The 23,013-nt window shown below is 34.5% G+C and overlaps 1 protein-coding gene across 24 annotated transcripts; it reads left to right on the forward strand.

The window, feature by feature from the left end:
• The first annotated feature begins 2,805 nt into the window (after window positions 1–2,805).
• Window positions 2,806–22,504, forward strand: LOC107850830. 24 transcript variants are annotated; one of them, XR_007049344.1, is made up of 6 exons: window positions 2,825–2,891; window positions 3,014–3,155; window positions 4,410–4,576; window positions 19,785–19,861; window positions 19,984–21,435; window positions 22,076–22,504. XR_007049344.1 is itself a non-coding variant. In XM_016695613.2 (4 exons), the coding sequence occupies exons 2-4, from the start codon at window positions 3,148–3,150 to the stop codon at window positions 22,213–22,215; spliced, it is 315 nt and encodes a 104-aa protein (XP_016551099.1). In that variant the 5' UTR covers window positions 2,806–2,891; window positions 3,014–3,147; the 3' UTR covers window positions 22,216–22,504. The 24 variants fall into 24 exon arrangements, 3 of the variants coding, with proteins under 3 accessions (XP_016551099.1, XP_047258553.1, XP_047258554.1); XR_007049342.1 differs by lacking the exon at window positions 2,825–2,891 and having other exon boundaries at window positions 2,903–3,155; window positions 4,451–4,576; XR_001668771.2 differs by lacking the exon at window positions 2,825–2,891 and having other exon boundaries at window positions 2,907–3,155; window positions 4,451–4,576; window positions 19,984–20,477.
• The last annotated feature ends 509 nt before the right edge of the window (window positions 22,505–23,013 follow it).

Below are 23,013 nucleotides of genomic sequence, written 5' to 3' on the forward strand. Positions count from 1 at the left end.
AAAAGTATTATAAATTACAATTGTTAAAAACTTAAAATATCTAAAAACAATTTAATATGTTATATATTTCAAAAAATTACATGAAAAATACTAGAAATCACAATAATTAACAACTTAAAAAATTTAAAAGATATAAAATATTTGATCGACTCTTGAAATTATATTAGTTTCACTGAAATTGGAATAGAAAAAAAGTATTATAAATCACAATAATTAAAAACTTAAATTATTTTTAAAATATAAGTGACTATCAATGCCACAATAATTTGGACAAGAAAAGTAACGTATATTAATTTGAAAACTACATAAAAAATATTATAAATTACAATAGTTGACAACTTAAATTATCTAAATACGTATTAAAATAACATATGTTGAACTCATGCTATATTTCGGATGAATCCTAGAAAACATATGGAATCCTTTTATTAAAAATTTTTATTTAAATATATCAAGATTGAAAAGACAAATAAATATCTTAATGTTGGGCCCGTGCTGACACGGGCATGCTCCTCTAGTATTATATAGAAGAGGTGGTTTCGACCACCTCTTATCCAATTACCAAAATATCCATTTGCTCCCACTTAATTACATACCATATCCCAATATATAATAATTTTATTATTTTATCATAATGGTTTAAATATTTAATATATTTTATTAATTTATATTAATTAACTATAACTACATATTGAAAGTAATTTTTTTTTATTTAATTGGCTATCATGTTCAAAACTAATTTGTTACCACAAATCACAATAATTAATAACTTAAAATATTTAAAAGATATATAGAAATTTTATTGACTCTCATTATTTTAGCAATGCCACATAAATTGAAATAAAAGAAAAAGTACTGCAAATCATAATAATTAACAACTTAAAGTATTTAAAAGATGTATAAAATAAGTTGACTCTCAAAATTATATCGAAGCTACATAAATTGGGACACAAGGAGTAAATATATTATTTGATAATTACGTAAAAACTATTATTTGATAATTACGTAAAAATTATTATAAATCACAATAATTAACAAGTTAAAATACTTTTTTAAAAATAGATAAAAGTTCTATTCAACTCTCAAAATTTTATCGGTGCAACATAAATCATGACAAAATAAAATTTTTTCTTAATTAATTGCAACTAAATATTTAAAATAAATAAATTTTATTATTTTAATTGACTTTTATATAGAAAATTAATCTTTTTATTTAATTATTCATTTTAGTAAATTTAAATTTTAAAATTATTTTTTTATTATATAGAAATACTAATATTTAAACTTAACTTTAAATTTTTAAAGTACAAAATTAATTAATTTAATTTGATAAAATAAATTTCTAATAAATATTTTCTTAGAATTTGTGTTGGGTCAATATGTATCAAGTTAAAAAGAAATAAAGAAAAATACATAGTAAAATTTTATTATAGTGAAAGATAAATATAATGCACTATCCAATAATGTTTAATAATATTATATTTTGCATATGCAAATATAGCATCCCGTGTTTAATTAATATACTATTCCGGTGAATTATTGATGATTACTATTGAATATGATAAAATTATATTAATTTTTATAGTAATAACATAATCAATCGCTCTTAATTAATTATTATGTGCATCTAAGTATTAAGAAAATAAATAATATTTAATAAAAAATAAAATTAACATAAAATTCAAAATTAACTCTGAATGTTTTAAATTAAATTTTCCTCTTTCGAATGATGATTTTACTATATCACTCCTTATTATAAGTCATTTATGTATTAGAAAAATAAGAATAACAAAATGATATGTCAACATAAAATATTTGATTAACTATTAAAGTTATATTAGTGTCACATAAATTGGGACGGGACAAAAAAAGATATAAAACAACATATATTATTTGAAAATGAAATAAAAAATACTGCAACTAACAATAATTAACAATTTTTTTAAAAAAAATTAACTGATTTCTGCTCCAGCTGCTTCAATCATGATTTTAATGTACAGTGACGTTTAAAGAGGGTAAAATAACATAATAAGATTTAAAGAGGATAAAATGTATGTAGTAAAGTGTGAGAAGAATAAAGCATAAGTAAATTTTATTACTATATTTTAAAGAAATTAAAGAAAAGAAGTATAAAGATTATTTGCAAAAGATTTTTACCAAATAATTTAAATATAAATAAAGTAAATTTAAGTACAAAAAACATATATCTATCATAAATTTGCTACCAAACACTTCGCACTTTCTTAAAATTAGCAAATTTTCTATCAAATATATGTAGCCATTTTTCTCAACTTTTTACAGCTCCTCAATATTAATTAACATTTCTCTATTTTAAAAATAAAATAAAGAAAAAAAAATCTCAACTTTCCTTCTTTATTAAAAAACAACACTCTTTTCCTGTGTTAAAATTAATAATTAAACAAAACAATAGCGAATCTAAGGTGTGTATTCTCTTTATCGGGTAAGTTTACATGATTCTTAATCTTTGCGATTTTGAAAATCAATAATCTACTAGATATTTGATTTAAGCTATTTCATCAGATTTACGCCTCTTTTTTCTTTATATTTCTAATCACAAAATTCAACAAGAAGGTTAAAAAAAGGTTTCAATTGTGATCCCCTCAGCTCAATCATACTAATGAAAATATTCTACTACGGCTCAATCATACTAATGAAAATATTCTACTGCGCAAACTTTCTACTCCAAGATAAATCCTAAAACTTAAAACTTGCAACCCACGTATTCTACTGTTGGACCCATGCTGACACGGGCCTTGCACTTCTAGTGTATATATATATATATAAAGTGAACAAGCAGAGGACCAACACAGCACCTCCTAATTGTACCAAAGTAGTATGAGTTGTACATTAAATTTGGCTTTATCTTATAGGTGAATAAATATGTGTCTATTTTTTCTTCAGTATAATTCTCTTCAGAATTCTTTCTCTAGCTTTGCTAAGTTTCATCACTCTTTTTCTTTAGTGAGTGATTCTTTTGTCTGTCCTTTTGTAGATTCATTCTGGTGGCTGAATATGCACATTTTATGCCATCTTCAAAAGGTACGTCTGATGAGCAATTGATGCTCCTAAGTTGGCAATGAGGAGATGATGGACTATTGAATCATCGAAAGTTTGGACATAAAAATAATGCTGTGGTGAGGCTCTAGAGTTTTCTCTTAGTCCTTTTGCTTTATTTTTCATTTTAGTTGGTGTTTTGAGTAATTGAGAAAATTTGACTATTAAGTTTTAAGTTTCTAATTTGCAAAATATCCAACCCTCTTCAAGTTTTCAATTAACAAAATATTCTACTTTTATTTTCTCATTTGTCGTAAACCTGTCAGATTCTGTCTGTATATCTATTGGAAAGATAATAGATCTGTCGTATTGATAATCAATTTATCTGTCATATAAATAATAGATCTTTTTTTAAAATGGATCATCTGAATAAATAAAAAAAACTTATGGTCCATTTAATTAAAAAATAGACTTAAAAGGTCTGTTTAACAAAGAGTCCCAGTAATTTGATTTATTTACATCTCAACTTTTCTCTTTCTTCGTGTTTTATTGATTGATCTTGTACATACACTTAGTTATTTTTCTCTTTCTTCGTGTTTTATTGATTGATCTTGTACATACACTTAGTTATTTGTTCAAATAATTTTATGAAATGTTTCTGCTTTGTTGAACAAGCTATTAGATCACTTGACACACTAATTTTTGAATTGAAGATAAATTAGTAATGAAAAAGGAAGAAATTTTATGTTACTAAGGTGTTTGTTGAAATGTCCAAGATAAGGAAACTCTATTTTTACCTTTAAGAGTTCTATTACTCAAAACATCTATCATTTAGCAACTCTATGCTGCAGTAAAATTTTAAGAACCTTGTCCATTGATGAAACTGCAGAAGTGGAAGATTATAATCCAAATGCGCTCAAACAAAACTGAACGAAATTGCTACAAATTAAAGCTTTTGGAGGGATTCAAAAGATTGATCAAATTGAGGTGATGAGAAATTGAAGTAGTTTAGAGGGATATTTATAGGCTGGGAGATTGAAGCAAATATCACTGTTGTACTTTCATGAAGTTAAAAATTTAGAGTTTTAATTGTTGCTTTTAGACTTCAATGAAAGTTAGGTTCTTCCTTCATTTTGGTCACGTTGGGGATTTGGGAAAATAAGACTTGAGATAACTATCCGACATATACAAAACAAAGGTGTAAATTTCACACAAAAGAAGTAAAAAGGAAGTCGTGTGGATTTTTTTGAAGGCCGTTGCAGCTACTATCTGATGCTTAATTTGCAACTTGGTATCTTACAAGCATGCATCATGGTCCTTTTTTATTGATAATGAGTGGTAAAACCCACTAGGTACCATAGAACTATTTGTTTATTTGGTATTTGAAATTACAGGTATTCTGTTGTTAAGATCACTCTTTTTCCTATCTGTGAAGTGAGGCAATCGGACTTTGGAGATCAGACAAGAATCAAAATGTACTTTCCCAGGAAAGGTTCCCAATTTACACCTTCACATCATTCCGTTGACTTTTATTGGAAGATTATTGCCCTATGGTTTTCAGGTATTTTCAAAATTATTTTATATCTGCTACTTGGTAGTTTACTTTTATTCACTTCCCCCCTATGGAAACTTTCTGAGTGGAAGCAAACTACATTTTTGGAGTAGACCTATAATAGCTCTTTGATATGAAACTGAGTACTTTACTAAGCCGCTGAATAACATAGCGAACTAGGTTGTGGCATGAAGTTGATTGGTTACTTAACTACTAGGGATTAGGGACTTATGCTACTAGGTTTAGTAAAATCATGGAAAGAAGGATCCTGTTAAAATTTGCATTAGTATGCAAATTTTGCTTCAATGATTTATTGTCACGCCCCGAGCCGAGGTCCTAGACGTGGCACACACCCGATACCATTGCTAGTACGAGAGAACATTTTGGCATATCACATGAGCATACAACTAACATAATGAATAGAAAGGAAACAAAATAGAATAAAATTTCTTAAAGGATAAAGTCTTTCATTAATGTTCATTAATATCACTTAACGTCTGAAGATACAATAATCATGACAAATAATACTAAAAATTACAAGACCTGTCTGGCAACTAAATCAGCCTGTGAAGCCTCTAATAAGTACCAATAAAAAGAAAGAAAATATAATGGAGTCATGATATCCTGTCCAACCTCCTGACAGGAAAGAGGCTCACCAATAGCAAAAGATAGAGACCCTAATGAGGCGCCTGATTGTGGTAATGAGAGCCAGAACCTACATCATGAAACAATATAGCACCAGAAGAGGTCAATACATGGAATGTATTGGTATGCAAAACCATTTCAGGAGAGTAGTACATCAAGAGATTAGAAATAACAATAACATTCAAATGTAAAAGAAAACAACTGGAAAGGAACAAGAATATAAGTTTAATTTATGATTAACCAAGTAAGGTAGATTTAATTCCTTTGATTATTTGTGGGAGAAAGTAGTGAACCGTCATAAACCACCATGTGAGCGCATGGAGTATAGTCTCGGACCGATCAGCTAAGCCATCCTATACCTTGTCGGGCATAGAACATGACATGACATAATTTGCTAGCATCCTTGGTTAGCCTCTTTTCGGGACATATGATAAAATGAGTCATCCGACTTGCGGAATAATCTCTATCCTATGTCGGCAAACATAGTTTCGGGCATTTGTTGTTTAAACCTATGCCTTCACGGTCATCTAACTAACTCTCTTAAGCTCATGACATTATCTTACTTATTTATATTCAAAGTGTTACCCTCATCAGGCTCATGTTCATAGTCTAGCCATTCTAGGCTCATATTCATGGTACATGGTTTAGCCATTTTAGGCTCATGTTGGGAATTTAACCACTTTGGGTTCATAATATTTTGATTTAGCACCATTTCATAGCATTTCCAAGCATTATGGAGCAAATTGAAACCTTACAGCAAGAAGTCATAATTCTTATTCAACTGTGGACTTAACTTCAATTGACTTGTTATAATGAAATAATTAAATTAAGGATTCACACCTTTTCTGTAAGAAAATAAGGAAAAAACTAAAGCCTCAAAGACCATATTTAAGCTACCGAAAATAGTCCATCAAGTTCTTAGATCATGGATTTTATAGAACTTAATGAATTAAGGTATAATTATGAGCGTTCCAGTGAAGGTTCATAACTTTGAATTTTTATTGGCAAACATATTCTGTCAAACAATTTAATGATCTTTATAAGATGTTGTAATTTATCTATTGGAACATAACAAGAACGTGATATGCTAGAAAATCTTGGATTAGGGGAGCACAATGAAAGGGTAGTAAAAGATGGGAGAATCAGGTAACAAGGAAAATATGTAAATAAGAGGATGTAATTCGCAGGAGAAGGTTGTTCAATAAGTCTACGTTAGTAAAGTAACTTAAATAGGCTTAAGGAAATGGTCTGTGCAAGTGTTTATGCAATCTTCACGTTTTTTGGTAAGTTTTTGTCATTATAAGATCCATTAATTTTTGTTATTGATTATAACAAATAGAACCAACCGAAACCACCTTCTATTAGCAATTACACATACTTGTTAAACTTAAGGAGATTTAGAATGTCATCATATAATATGGCACAGATATTAGCTTAAGAGACTAAATGGAACTATGCTTCTGTCGGAATAGGATTTCACAAAAAAAAAAAGAATAAGTATTCATGATCTAAGGTGATTTTCAGATTTCCTGAAAACTTATTAATTAATAGAATTAACATAATGGATGAAGACAAAGAAATTTCAGATTTTCCAGAAAATTTATTAAAGAACCCGGACATGTTAAGAGTAATTTGAATTGAGAGAAACAATAAAACTTGCAGATGTAAAGAAAGAGTTCTACATACCTCTAAACATTGAAAGAACATGAGACCGGAAGAAGGGATTTCAACTTGCTTTCTAGAATCAATTCCCTTACATTTTTTAGAATTGAGTTTGAGAGGAGAACTGGAATTGCTGGATGATGAATAGTTGTTGAATTGCTTGAGAAAGTGACATTTTATAATGTGTGTAACTGAGGAAGAAAGCGAGATTGTAACTGATAGAGTTTTTAATACATGTAATGAGGGAGATTGTAACTGATGGAGTTTTTAATGTGTGTAATGAGGGAGATTGTAATTGATGGAGTTTTTAATGTGTGTAATGAGTGTGAGATGTTACAATATCTCCCCCTTGGAATCATTCATCCTCGAATGAAGGTTATAGACTCGTGAAAAACTAACTCTATGCACAAAAATTAGGGAATGAGACTTAATGCAGACATGACATAGGACATGGGTTTCAGGGACATGAACATAACAACTAAAGACGTGAATTCATGGAAATCATAGGCATGAGACATAAGGGTATCTTAGTTATCTGAATTGGGTTCATAGGGCATGAATGACATGATGAAGAATTGGACATATTCCCATTTGAAATCAAATTATATGACATAAAACAGCGGTGCATTAGACTTAAGAATAGGAGTATTTTCATCTCTAATACTGGTAGCCTTAGATCTTAGTAATACCTTTCGTAGCTAGCCCCTTTTTCCTCTAAATACCACACTTTATTATTTTAAACATACACGGGCACATACAGATACTAAAATCTGGCTCTAATTGCGCATTCCTACCAAATTCAGCCTAACTCGGAGGTACAAGATGCCATGCCTAAAACAATCGTGCCAGTCTCAATTTTAGGATCCTATAATCCATTTCTCTTTAGGAACATTCATATTGATTGTTTACTTGCTCTTATGTTTGCTCTAAATCTCAGCAAGGTCTCTCTTGCATATATAGTTATCCCTCAGAATACTACTTTTTCTCATTGCAAAAACTACCATTCGTGCTCTAATTAAGAACTCACAAATTTCATCATCCATTTACCCATATAGGTATCAACATGATATCCAAGTCTATCACTATAACCACTTCATGGTATCTTTAAAGTTAGCACTATATAAAAAGAAAAATCTTCTCCGTCTGCCTTAGAACCTCTTGACCCACAATTTCATGAACTCCTACCGGGAGGCGCACCATATGACCTCATCTTACTATCATAAATAGCTAGTCCTCATTTCACACTTCATTCATACATATGACCTTAGATGGAACCAGTACATCACAATCATCATAACAAGGGCCATTTATTCACCTCCTTCCGAACAATTACTCAGTTGAGATCACACAATTGTTATGTCATAAAGAATATCACCGAAGGACTAGAGTATGAGCATAAAAAATAAAAAGGATACTATTCAATCACTACTAATACTCATTGTGACCTTGCCACTCCAAATGAGGCCTGGGAATAAATAGGCACGAATACTTCATGTACCAAAACACATAAGGAGTGAATAGAGAGTCATTCTGGGCATAGGGATAGCATAGCACAAACTAAGAACATATCATAAAGTATGGTTTCTTAAAACTGAACCTAATGTAAAGCATGTGTTTTGGCTCACGAACAACATAGTGTAGAACTTGGACTTCTAGAACATGGACATCGCGTTGCACATAAAATTTGGATCGTGGTGTGAAGTTATTGTTTCCTATTGAAGGGTTAGAACATGGACTTGGCGTTGCACATAAAATTTGGATCTTAGACATGGGCATGACATGAATTCATAACTCATGGGTAGAGTGTCATCTTGGCTGAAGTTATGAAATACGCTAGAATAAGATTGAATCGTAGTGAAACTCGTCATCTCTCTTTTCTGAAAACCCTTACTACCTGCATCTCAAGACCCATTTTTTTTCTCTTTACCCTAACATCTCCCCCTTAGGTCAAATTCGATATTTAAAGTATGCGAACCTATTCTCAAATCTAAGCTATCATCACCTTACTCCCCTGAATACTATATCTTTGGGTAAGCAACCCTTACTAAGACTTTATCCTAAGATACTTCTCTTAAAATTCTCTAAACTTAGCGGATATCATTTTATAATTCATGCTCTCATTGGTATACATAACCACTTCCTCTATTCCTGATCTTCCATTCTTAATCTACTAACATCACACCTCTAAATTCTTATCCACTCACTCCAATGGAAATTAAAATTGAATGAAGAGGCTCAACATCATCCATTTATAATACTCTCAATTCAGCTCTCAAAAGCACCACATACTACATAACTAGGCTTCCCCATACTTAGAAACTCAAGGGTACTAACTAGGATCACATAGCGCTAAATAACTTATAATCTTATATAATAACATACTACCTTGGGTGCATCTTTATTTTCATATAACTTAAGGCCTTTCTTTATCTAAGGACTTAGCTACAATTCATTGTTTCAATTCTATTCCACATGTGTATTATTTTTGCAGATTCACACTATTCCTAAATTATCAAACTTAAGCTCTTCCACACAAAAAATCAAGCCTAATCTATTTTTCAAAACCAATGCTATCACCCTTATACCGCCATTAATTCATCATTGTGGTTGTCTAAAAGCTCAAGCTTAGTGTCTACTAAACATGGATGGCAACACTATCTGATAATACTAATTCAAACTGTATCTTATAAGAAAAATCAAGAACCACTAGTCTATTCAGTTTTATAGCCAATCTAAATCACACCATTTATCTCATAGCCTACAAGCACATTCTCTTTCACAACATTACTATCATTCCTTACTAACATAAACTTAAGCAATAATAAAATTCTTTCTTAAACAAAGTATACTCCAAGTCGTCTCAACCAACCATTCTTCCTCTATTAACTATCATAAAATTTTGCAAGTTTTGATACACCCTAGCCAACACCAAAGGACATTCCATCCCATTTCTCGCTTAATAAATACAACTCTTGTTACATACTTCAATCAATCGCTATCCCCACTTTTCGTTTTCTACTCTAATGACTTCATATTTTTGAACTTGAGATTATACTGCTACTTATGACTTACCACAAAACATCCCAAATAGTAATATCTCTTGGGTGGCAACACTATCCAAGAGTCTAGACACACTTTTCCCCGGTTAAGGGTGTCATCTGGAATAAGTTTTTGCAGAAGGCCTGGGAGAACAATTTTGCTATAGCTCAAATGCACGATTTATATGAACAAGAGTGTAAATTTTATTTTTTTTTGAATTTATAGACTCGAATAGACTAATGGGCTACTAAAAATCCCTTGTGTGGTCAGTTGATAAGGATATAAGTTTCATAACTCCTACTACCTTAAAGATGAGGAGTAGATAGCGAAATGTGAGAAATACACGAATTTCATTAAATTTTTTTTTCTTTGGCACTGCTATATTGCACTATCTAGAGTGTGAAAGAACAAAAACATCTCCTAAATGTCCCGTATCCTCCTTATTATTAGTGTGGCATGCTTCACACCCATAAAAAGAACTCTACTAGACACAGCTTCACAGACACCCTAGGACACTTGAACTCCGTGCTAGTACGAGCGAACGTTTTGGTATATCACATGAGCATACGGCTAACATAATGAATAGAGAGGAAATAGAATAGAATAAGATTTCTTAAAGGATAAATTCTTTCATCAATGTTCATTAATATCACTTAACATTTAAAGATACAATAATCAATCTACGAGTCTTATAGTCTAAGATTTCGACTGAAATCTCTTCATAGGAGAGTGTTCTGAACATTATTGATCTGAATAGGGACTACAACCGATAGGTCACCTATGCACTTCTTGAGCAAATAGACATGAAAGACGGGATAAACTGAGGCTAGATCTAAAGGCAATTCAAGCTCATAGGCTACTTGCCAAAGCAACTGAGAATCTTGAAGGGACTAACATATCGGGGACTGAGCTTTCCCTTTTTGCCGAATTTCTTCACTCCCTTCATAGGAGAGATCTTTAGATAGACATGATCACCAATCTCAAACTCAATATCTTTTCTACGAACATCTGCATAAGACTTCTGTCGGCTCTGAGCAGCTCGGAGTCTTTATCTAATCAACTGGACTTTTTCTAAGGCATCGAATACCAAGTCAAGCCCTATAACTGAGGCCTAACTAACTTCAAACCAACTAATTGGAGATCTACATCTCCTATCGTAGAGAGCTTTGAATGGAGCCATGTGAATACTGGAATGATAGCTGTTGTTGTATGTAAACTCAATCAAAGGCAAGTGGTCATCCCAACTACCCTTGAAATCAATTGCACACGCCCTTAGCATATCTTCTAGAGCCTGAATGGTCCTTTCTGGTTGACCATCTGTCTGAGGATGGAAGGCTGTACTGAGATGAACTTCGGTATCAAGACCCTTTTGGAACGCTTTCCAGAAATGAGAGGTAAACTGGGTACCTCTGTCTGAGATAATAGATAGAGAAACACCGTGCAATCTAACCAACTCCCTGATGTAGAGTTTAGCGTAATCCTCGACTGAATAAGAGGTATGGACTGGAAGGAAATGGGCTGATTTGGTCATTCTGTCTATAATGACCCAGACTGAATCATGCTGATGACGAGTTCGAGGCAAACCCGCCACAAAGTCCATATTCACTTCTTCCCACTTCCAAGTAGGAATAAGGAAATCCTGCATGGACCCACTAGGCTTCTGATGCTCTATATTAACTTGCTGACATGTAGAGCACTTAGCCGCAAACTCTGCAATGTCTCTCTTCATCCCACTCCACCAATAGATTTCCCGCAAATTGCAGTACATCTTTGTGGCCCCTGGATGAATAGAGTAGCGTGCACCATGTGCTTCTGCAAGAATTTACTGCCTTAAGTCATCTACACCTGGAACACAGAGACGACCCTGACAACGAAGGACACAATCTCCTCCTTGGGAGAAAACCTCTACTTTCTGATCCTGGACCGACTCTTTCAACTTGACAAGGCTGGGCTTTCTATCTTGCTTTTCTTTCACCTCGGAAACTAGAGATGATTCTGAACTACTCTGAACCCATATATCACCCTCTTCTGTATCAACTAAGCGAACACCTAGTCTGGCAAGTTGATAACTTCCTAAGCTAACTTCTTCTTACTGTCCTCAACATGAGAAGCACTACCCATGGATAGTCTACTGAGAGAGTCGGCCACTACATTGGCCTTGCCCGGATGATAAAGGACACTCATGTCATAATCTTTCAAGAGCTCTAACCACCTTCTTTGACGAAGATTGAGATCTTTCTGAGAAAAGACATACTGAAGACTTTTATGATCAGTGAACACATCTACATGAACACCGTATAGATAATGCCTCCAAATCTTCAAGGCAAAGACTACGGCTGCTAACTCAAGATCATGATTAGGATAATTCCTCTCATGGGACTTAAGCTATCTGGAGGCATAGGCTATGGCCTTACCATGCTGCATGAGGAAACAACCCAAACCTACTCTGGATGCATCACAATACACTACGAAACCATCTGGACCATCTGGAAGAGCTAATACTGGAGCTGAGGTAAGTTGAGTCTTCAACTCCTGAAAACTCTTCTTGCAAGGATCTGACCACTGAAACTTGACTTTCTTCTGAGTTAATCTGGACATAGGGGATGCAATAGAAGAAAATACCTCAATAAACCGTCTGTAATAGCCAGCCAAACCTAAGAAACTCCTGATATCTGATGGAGAGACAGGGCGAGGCCAGTTTCTTACTACTTCGGTCTTTTGAGGATCCACTCTAATGCTATCACCAGTAACGATATGACTAAGGAATGCTATTGACCTTAGCCAAAATTCTCACTGAATTTGGCGAATAGCTGATGATCTCTGAGAGTCTGAAGTACTGTTCTGAGATGGTCTGTATGATCACGCTCACTGCGGGAATAAACCAGAATATCTTCTATGAAGACTATGAAGAACATGTCCAAGTACTACTTGAACACACGGTTCGTCAAGTCCATAAAAGCTGCTGGGGCATTGGTAAGACCAAAGGACATAACTAAGAATTCGAAATGACCGTATCAAGTACTGAAAGCTATTTTTGGAATGTCACATTCTCTAACACTGAGCTGATGATAGCCGGATCTGAGGTCTATCTTAGAGAAATAACTAGCACCCTGAAGTTGGTCAAACAAGTCATCGATTCTGGGAAGAGGATACTTATTCTTGATCGTGACCTTATTGAGTTGACGGTAGTCTACACACATCCTAAGAGAACCGTTTTTCTTGCGCACGAATAATACTGGAGCACCCCACGGGGAAACGTTGGGCCTGATGAATCCCTTATCTTAGAGATCCTTCAATTGTTCTTTTAGTTCTCTGAGTTCTGTTGGTGCCATTTTGTATGGCAGAACAGATATAGGCTGAGTATCTGGAAGAGGATCAATGCCGAAGTCTATTTTCCTTTCAGGAATTCCTCCTGGAAGATCTTCGGGAAAGATATCTGAATATTCACGTACAACTGGAATTGATTCAAGGCTGGGAATTTCGGAACTAGTGTCCTTGACTCAAACAAGATGATAGATACATCCTTTAGATATTATTTTCTTTGCCCGAAGGTTGAAAACAAGCTGACCCCTGAAACCGGATACACTACCCTTCCACTCAAGGATGGGTTCATTTAGGAACTGAAACTGGACTATTCTGTTTCTACATTCAACTGTGGCATAGCAGGAATGAAGCCAATCCATGACGGGAATGACATCAAAATCAGTCATTTCTAATTCGACTAAGTCTGCTGAAGTGACTTTCTGAAATATCATAATCGGGCAGTTCCGGTATACCCGCCGGGCTATGATGGTTTTACCCACTGGGGTAGAGACTGAAAAGTGCTCTGCTAGGATTTCGAGATTGATTTTGAAATCGCCTGCTATATAGGGAGTAACAAAACACAGAGAAGATCCTGGATCTAGAAAAGCATAAACATACACATGAAAGATCTGTAACGTACCAGTAACTACATTAGGAGAAATTTTCTAATCCTGTCAGGACTAAAGAGCATAGAGACAATTTAAGTGTTGCCCACTAGTAGCACTGGTGGTGGCACCCTGATGATTTGGGCCACTAGACTGAGCTGAGGAGTGATTCTGTTGACCCTGAGGACCTGGCTGAGGACATTCTCTGACTTTGTGGCCTGGCTTGCCACATCCAAAAAAAAATACCACTGCCAGCTTTGCAAATACCCTGATGGTTCTTGCCATAAGTCTGGCAAAGAGTATAGGTGCGGGCACTGCTAACACTGCCCTGGGACTTAGAGCCTGGTGCTCTATCTTTGTTACCCCCTCTGAACTTAGGAACTGGAGCACTGGATGAAGAAGGAGCTGGAACTAATGACTTAGGATGAAACTGAGAACGGTTTCCTTCTTCTGACTTAGGCTGAGCAAAGTTGAAACTACCTGTCTTCGCTCTCTTATTCTGCTTCTCCCTTGTCTTAATCTTCTGCTCCTCTATCTGTTGAGCATGAGTCATGATCCTGGCTAAAGTTATGTCACTATTCAGCATGGCGGATCTACACTTATTAACCATGATATTATTCACCTTGAAACGAACTTACTCATCCTTGCCCTGCTATCTGCAACCACATGAGGGGCATATCTGGCTAATTGAGTAAACTTAAGAGAATACTCTTTCACTGTCATATTGCCCTGCCTGAGGTTGATGAATTATAACACCTTAGCTTCTCTAAACTCTAGGGGAAAGAAAACGCTGAAGCAAACTCCTCCCACTCAACTAACCCTGCATCGTCTGCCCTCTATGACTTGAACCAAGTGTGAGCAACATCCTGTAACTGATATGCAGCTAGCTCAGCACTCTCAACAGTAGTCACCCCCATGATGTTTGTCACCTTCTGCACCTGATCTAGGAATTCCTGAGGGTTCTCATCTGTCTTAGACCCGAGAAAGAATGGAGAATTCATTTGGGTGAAATCCCGAATCCTGGCTGCAGCTGAATTGGCCACTGGATTGGTCGAAACGACAGCTAGTCGTTCATTCTAAGCAGCAACTGAGTTAGCAAGAGTAGTGAATGCAGCTCAGAACTCTGCATGAGAAACATGTTCGCCCAAAGGTTCTTCGGGCTGAGGGACTAGCTGATTCCCGTTTCTTCTTTTAGGAGGCATATTCTGTAGAAGAAAGGGAGAAACGGATTAGACTGAGAGATTGAATTGAGATTATGCTGACTGGCACGACATGAATATTGAAAGAAGGGAAATTGTTCCTAAAACATCTTATAGCCTCCTATACATAAATGTGGTGCGCAACACACCCGTGTACAAGACTTTACTAGATGCGGCTTTCAGGCTTCCTAGGACTCTATTGAACCTTAGGCTCTGATACCAAGTTTTTAACACCCCAAATTTGGTACCTGAAATGCTACACGGTGCTCATGACCCCGAAGAACCGCAAGCTAACCCATGACTGATATCTGTATGCAAGCTAACCCATGACTGATATCTGTACTTGCACACTACATAATATGACATAATAATGCAGGAACATGCACTAAAAGTCCATAAAGTTCAATATTGAACATGATTTGAATAATAGAATACCCAAAATAAAACTGAACATACTGAAGTCTGAAACATGATAGTCTAGAAAGCCTCTAACTGACTAAACTGTCTGTGTAAGGAGTTGATGGGACATGTCCCCAATTAACTCTAACTAATAAAATTGATTAATGGGATAATAGGGAATTAATCATGTCCTCGAAAGATGAGGACTCACTTCTAACTCTCTGTGGATATCTGGAATCTACTGTTGCTCTGGAGCTTGTGTCTCTGAACCTATGGTATAAGACACCATAGCGCAAATGTGTCAGTACTTTGAATGTACTGGTATACATGTGAGGTAGGCTGAATGCATGGGGTTCATATGCATGAACAATACTGGCTAACTGACTAATATGAACGTGAGAATACATGCATGCATACATAGTAACTATATCTGAAAATTGTGATAACATGAGTATGCTGATGACTAACATGACTAATGACTGAATTCTGATAACTGATAACTGATAACATGAGTGACTATATCTGACAGTTCTGAATCTGATGGAACTAGCTGAGTTCCGTACTGTATCCGAGTTGACTGTATCCGACAGTCCTGAATTCTGAAGAACTATCTGAGTTATTTTACTGAGACTGATCCTGAGACTGTAGGAGGTAGTCATCTGACCGACATGCCCCAAATGATGCATTATAGTTGAATTGGGGTCCAATCTGTGCCTTGATTGGAAGGGTGTCAATACCACACCACTGGTAAGGACAATATGTGAGTCACCCTAATATAACAGGTAACTCTAATGAGAACGGTAGGAACCCTCATATAGCTAGTTAATCCACCTCATCTACCCTCATATAGCAGGCTATGATGTCTCAACCTATGCTGGCTACATAGTTCTGGAATGAAAGAATTGCTTCTATGAATCACACCCTCATATAACAGGTGAGTTCCCACCCTTGGGTTCGCTCGATGCTAATTTCTACTCTCATCTGAATAGACACTGAACATGATTTACTGAACTGAACATGGACTGAGTTACTAACTTCCGTTGACTGACGGAATACTACTGACATCTGACAACTGACTGAGTTCATGAGATCATGGAGATTTCCTGAGTCATAAGATTGTCTGAAGTCTAAGGATCATAGCTTGACTGAGAGTATCGTGGAAACATAACATGGATCTAGGCACACAACTAATATTTCGTGTACAAGTACCCCCAGGACTCGATGGAAGGAAACTGACCAAGCATAACTTACTTAAACATATAACTAACATCATAATCCATAATATATTTATAGAAGCATTCCATTAAAACATGTGATATGATAACTTGTACATATATGAGGATTTCATGATATCATACTAGTTGGGCATTGTTCCTTCATCTAGGCATTTAATCAAACACATGGTAGGCATAGCACATGTAGACAATATTATACAATAACTAATCATCATAATTTATCTCTAATTTTATCATTCTAGGGTTTATTCATAGGTTCACATAAATATACATCTTTACAAATAAATTCCACATAAATTGATAACCCAACATGGATTTGAATTCAATGATCATTCTCAACATACACAAACTAAACCTAACATGAAATTCATAAAAAAATCCATAAACTTAAACTTAGAAAAGAGATTCTTGGGCTTCATGGACGAAAGGAGTCTATGAATGAACACTACGCATACCTTGGTTCATGATTTCGTGAAGATTGATCGAGGAAAATCTTGTATGAAAAGCCCTAGGTTGTTCTTGAGAGGTTTTTGAGAGAAGAGAGTATTTTGGGTGAAAAGTGGCTGAATCACATGTTATTGGATTTAAATAGGGGTAGAAAATTGACCCTTTTTAACCCTTGGATGCATCTTTTAAAATTGTAAAATTTTTTCGAACTGGACCTTTAGCGCGACGTGGCGCTATTACGCCGTGTCACTGGATTTTGACAATTGGGAAATTGAGGGATGACGCGACGCGGGGCCATCGCGTTGCCATTTCCTTTGAGACCTGGAACTTTGGCGCAACGCGGGGGAAATCGCGCTGAGACACTGGAAAATGAACAATTCTAAATTTGAGCACGATGCGCCATAATCGCATACCCTTACTGGAATTTGCCAAATGCTATTCCCTCTTGTGGCGTGTGCTCCACTAACTAATATGGCGCTGTTTTACGACGGGAACTTGAAATAGTCTTAACTTCTGACCCGGTTATCGGATTTGGGCGAATCTTATATCGATGGAAAACTTATTGAATTTCCCACATGACAAAAAGTGAAAATCTTGAAACTTCCTCATGGAATAACCATCATTCAATTTAGAATCTAATACTAGACATTCTTGAGATGAAATTAGTTAGAAAAAAGTACGGGGTATTACAGTAGTACATCAAGAGATTAGAAATGACAATAAAATTCAAATGTAAAAGAAGACAACTGGAAAGGAACAAGAATATACGTTAAATTTATTATTAACCAAGTAAGGTAGATTTAATTCCTTTGATTATTTGTGGGAGAAAGTAGTGAACCGTCATAAACCACCATGTGAGCGCATGGAGTCTGATCTCGTCCCGATCAGCTAAGCAATCCTATACCTTGATGGGAAAAGGACGAGACATGACATAATTTGCTAGCATCCATGGTTAGCCCCTTTTCGGGACACATGATAAAAAGAGTCATCTGACTTGCGGAATAATCTCTATCCTATGTCGGCAAATATAGTTTCGGGCACTTGTTGTTTAAATCTATGCCTTCACGGTCAGCTAACTAAATCCCTTAAGCTCTTGACATTATCTTACTTATTTATATTCTAAGTGTTACCCTCATTAGGCTCATGTTCATAGTTTAGTTATTTTAGGCTCATGTTCATGGTACTTAGTTAAGCCAATTTAGGCTTATGTTGGGAATTCAGCTGCTTTGGGTTCATAATATTTTGATTTAGCACCATTTCATAGTATTTCCAAGCATTATGGAGCAAATTGAAACCTTACAGCTAGAAGTCATAATTCTTATTCAACTGTGGACTTAACTTCAATTGACTTTTATAATGAAATAATTAAATTAAGGATTCACACCTTTTCTATAAGAAAAAAAGAAAAAAACTAAAGCCTCAGCGACCCTATTAAGCTATTGAAAATAGTCCATCAAGTTCTTAGATCATGGATTTTACAGAACTTAATGAATTAAGGTATAATTATGAGTATTCCAGTGAAGATTCATAACTTTGAATTTTTATTGGCAAACATGTTCTGTCAAACAGCTTAATCATCTTTATAAGATGTAGTAATTTACCTACTAGAACATAACAAGAACGTGATATGCTAGAAAATCTTGGATTACAGGAGCACAATGAAAGGGTAGTAAAAGATGGGAGAATCAGGTAACATGTAAAACATGTAAATAAGAGGATGTAAGTCGCAGGAGAAGGTTGTTCAATAAGTCTACGTTAGTAAAGCAACTGAAATAAGCTTAAGGAAATGGTATCTTCTATCTGCAAGTGTTTATGTAATCTTCACGTTTTTCAATAAGTTTTTGTCGTTATAAGATCCATTCATTTTTGTTATTGATTATAAGAAATAGAACCAACCGAAACCACCTTCTATTTGCAATTACACATACATGTTAAACTTAAGGAGAATTAGAATGTCAACATATAATCTGGCACATATATTAGCTTAAGAGACTAAATGGAACTATGTTTCTGTCGGAATAGGATTTCACAAAAAAAAATAATAATAAGTATTCATGATCTAAGGTGATTTTCAGATTTCCTGAAAACTTATTAATAGAATTAACATAATGGATGAAGACAAAGAAATTCCAGATTTCCCAAAAAATTTATTAAAGAACCCGGATATGTTAAGAGTAATTTGAATTGAGAGAAACAATAAAACTTGCAGATGTAAAGAAAGAGTTCTACATACCTCTAAACGTTGAAAGAACATGAGACCAGAAGAAGGGATTTCAACTTGCTTTCTAGAATCAATTCCTTTAGATTTTTTAGAACTGAGTTTGAGAGGAGAACTGGAATTGCTGGATGATGAATAGTAGTTGAATTGCTTGAGAAAGTGACGTTTTATAATGTGTGTAACTGTGGAAGAAAGAGAGATTATAACTGATGGAGTTTTTAACGTGTGTAATGAGGGAGATTGTAACTAATGGAGTTTTTAATATGTGTAATGAGTGTGAGATGTTACATTTATCATCATCATTTACTTGTAACTGTGTTTTGATTTATTGGTAAAGCCCTCTCATCAACAAATTTTGCAGAACTTGAGGGCACTTCTATATTCAAAGCAACCAGCTTTTAAACACTATGAATCTTTTCAAAGAGCCTGTGTCTATTTATTTTTATTCTTTCAAATGATTGACAGAGCTGGCATGTACATTTCAGTCCACTGCGTCGCTTGAAACGGACAACTAAGATAATGCGGGGTGCTTGTGACTAATGGTATTCCTGAGAATTTTTATATTTCTCTGAAACCTTAGCGTGGATAGCTATATTGACTTAAAAACTTTAGTCACAAAAAAAATTCTTTTGCTTAAATGTTATTACAATTTGATGTTTTATAGGCTATTGAAGTTGTCAGTCAAATGAATCAATGGGGGCTGAAAAGAAAACAAATGGGCTTATAAAAAAGAATCTTCCAGCTGGCTCAGCTGACAGTACAACGAGACTCGATATGCTAGTGCATTGTACTTTAAAGGAGCCTGGAATGAGAAGTTTAATGCATCAGTAACCAAGGAAAGTAAGTGTCTTCCATATAAACGGGTGAGGATAGGCGTCGTTTCGCCATGTACTTCTTTCTGCCTGACCCCAATAACAGACTACCAGCTTTGATAGACAAGTTCAGTTTCAGATTCCGTTTCTTACTTATTTGTTTCTATTTCATTTTCTTCCCCAAATATCAATCTTATTAAAGTTCCCCTATTAGCAGTAACCGTTATGTTTCTAGCGTCTTTCGCAAGTCCTTTATTAAGGTAAATAAAGAGGGAACAAAAGTTGTTGCTGCAGCTGCTGGTGTTGTTATACTAAGAGCATTGACGTTTTCGAAAGGAACTTATCGGTACATTTTTTATGTATCCCGCGAGCTTTTACTATTATAAAATATGCTTCTACTTTTCGACAGATATGTAGACTTTATGTAGATATTTTTTGGTTACCACAGAGATGATAACTTCAGCAAATTTTCATCCTACAAATTGCAATACATAGGCTTATAATAGTTTAAAAGGTTCAGTTCATCTTATAGATCTGCGGCAGTCAGCACTATGCAATTACCCTACACATGGTTATATCATTTACCTATATCTTACGGGGGAGTACAATTTTATAGGGATAGGATCTGCTATAACTTGAACAAGGTAGATAGTATCTTTCTTGCCCCTTGCTATTTCGACTTCTTTGTAAGGTGAAAGAGTAAGAAGCTAGACCGACTTTCTCAATTAAAAGTATTAATAGCAGGTAAGTAGGCTATACTCCACAGGAACAATCTTTACTTAGGTTTAAACATACTGGATATAGCCACCTAGAACAAAGTTGCAATTGAGAAATTATTTTGGTGAAAGCGCGTTATGGTAAAGCTATAAGACTTCCAGCTTAGAAAGGAGGCTTATAAGACTCTGAAATTTCCCCTGTGAAATTGTTCATGGACATATCTAAGTCCACAATTTCTATCAAGTTCCCTAGCTCCGCGGGGATGTTACCCTCGAGTTTGTTGTGGTAAAACTCAATGAGTTTCAAATTCTTTAGCTGCCCAAGTTCTCTAGGAACCTTACCAACATGGTGATTCCAGCTTAATTATTCAAGATCAACAAGAGATGCCATGTTACCTATTGAAACTAGAATTGTCCCATGCAGCTTGCAAGCTGTCAAAATGATTCACTTGAGTTGTATAAGCTTGGAAATGTCCTCAGGAAATTGCCACGGATTGATGGAGATGATGGAGATGATGGAGGAGAAATATATAAAAGGGATAATTGATAGGAACATTTTGTTGCTTGATGTACTGAAAGTGAGAGATGGTATGAAAAGAAGCTTTATGTTTATACCCCTCTACTTACAACCTCCCCTAAGGGAATAACATCTAAATATAATAAAGTTGTTTATACTCATAAAGAGAAGTCCAATTATACTTTATCTCATTCATTTATCTATTTATTTTTCTACATGAATTTATTGATCAATATTTGTCAATTTGATTGAAGGCTTAATCAATATTTCATTATTTGAACTTTTGGGTTATGAATCATGTGAGAGTAACCTCAAGTGTTAGTAAAATCAATTTTAAATTTAATTGGAGAATGAAAGCGTCAACCACCTATTCTTTGCCTGTGAAGTGTCACGCCAACTGTAGCTGAAGTTGTTTTTTCTCTGTAATGTTGATTTAATTTAGTTGAAATTACTACGTATTTTCTTTTATGAACTTTTATGTGCAGTTTAAACAGTTTACCATTTGAATTAAACGAATATTGACAGTGATATTGTTTTACCACTGTGCCCAAAGTTCATTTTGCCATTCACTAATTTTGAGTCTTCAATCGTTTTTACGAAAATTATTTCTAGAATATCAAGGACACTGTATTGTCTCGATGCTTAAGTTTGAACAATTTTTTATGTCCTTTTTCTAAAGGAACTATCTCTGATGATTGTTTTGCCGGACAGAGGTATACTATTTAAGCTGCTACAAGCTGGTGCGCGTTGAAGAAAAAATGCTTGCTCACCTGTGTTTGAGGTTTAGAACTGATTCGGTAGGTCTGCAGCAGCAAGAAACTCTACAAACACTGCCAAAAGTTATTCTATAGTATCTCCCATGTTGACTGTATTGTCCTTATTATTGACTCCCTCCACTGGCGCTTTTGAAGTTGGTATCTCCAAAGATGGCCAAACCTGTGAGCATATATTGCTTGTTTTCACCTTTGGTGTCAAGCAAATGATTTGCTGTTGTAACAAGGTCTCTTTTGCTGTTATTTTTTTTTTATGTTAAAGTGAAAATTGATGTTGAATTATTATTAAAATACAATGTTGGGCCCCGTGCTAAGCACGAGCCTTGTCCATCTAGTTGTTCCCCGTGCTAAGCACGGGCCTTGTCCATCTAGTTGTTCATATAATTACCTATTACTATAGTAAAACTAGTTGTAATATGTTATTATATTTAACTTTCCACCGATGAATTTAACACGATAAATTTAAACACGATAAATTTAAACCGACATATGATACATTCTATATATTTTTGATTTAAGATAATAAGATTTAATAATCTTATTTAATTTTTAATTATATATCCAAGTCAAAAAAAAAATAAACAAATTATAATTAAAGAGTAATTATTTGCCCCAGTTTATGTGGAATCTTTCGAATTTTAAGATTCAAACAAGTCTTTTTTAACCGTATTTATTTTATATATTTTTAAAGTATCTTGAATTATCAATTATTGTGGCTTACATTTTCAAATATGTAATTTTTATCTCAAAAAACCTAAAGAATTTAAGCATAAATTTACGATCAAAATTAAAATATATGACTCTCAATATCAGAACGATATCACGTAAATTGAGAGTGAGGAAATGATATCTTTTTCTATATTGTATACACGCATT

This window comes from Capsicum annuum, unplaced genomic scaffold (assembly GCF_002878395.1).
Source record: "Capsicum annuum cultivar UCD-10X-F1 unplaced genomic scaffold, UCD10Xv1.1 ctg2517, whole genome shotgun sequence".
Taxonomy (NCBI): Eukaryota; Viridiplantae; Streptophyta; class Magnoliopsida; order Solanales; family Solanaceae; genus Capsicum; species Capsicum annuum.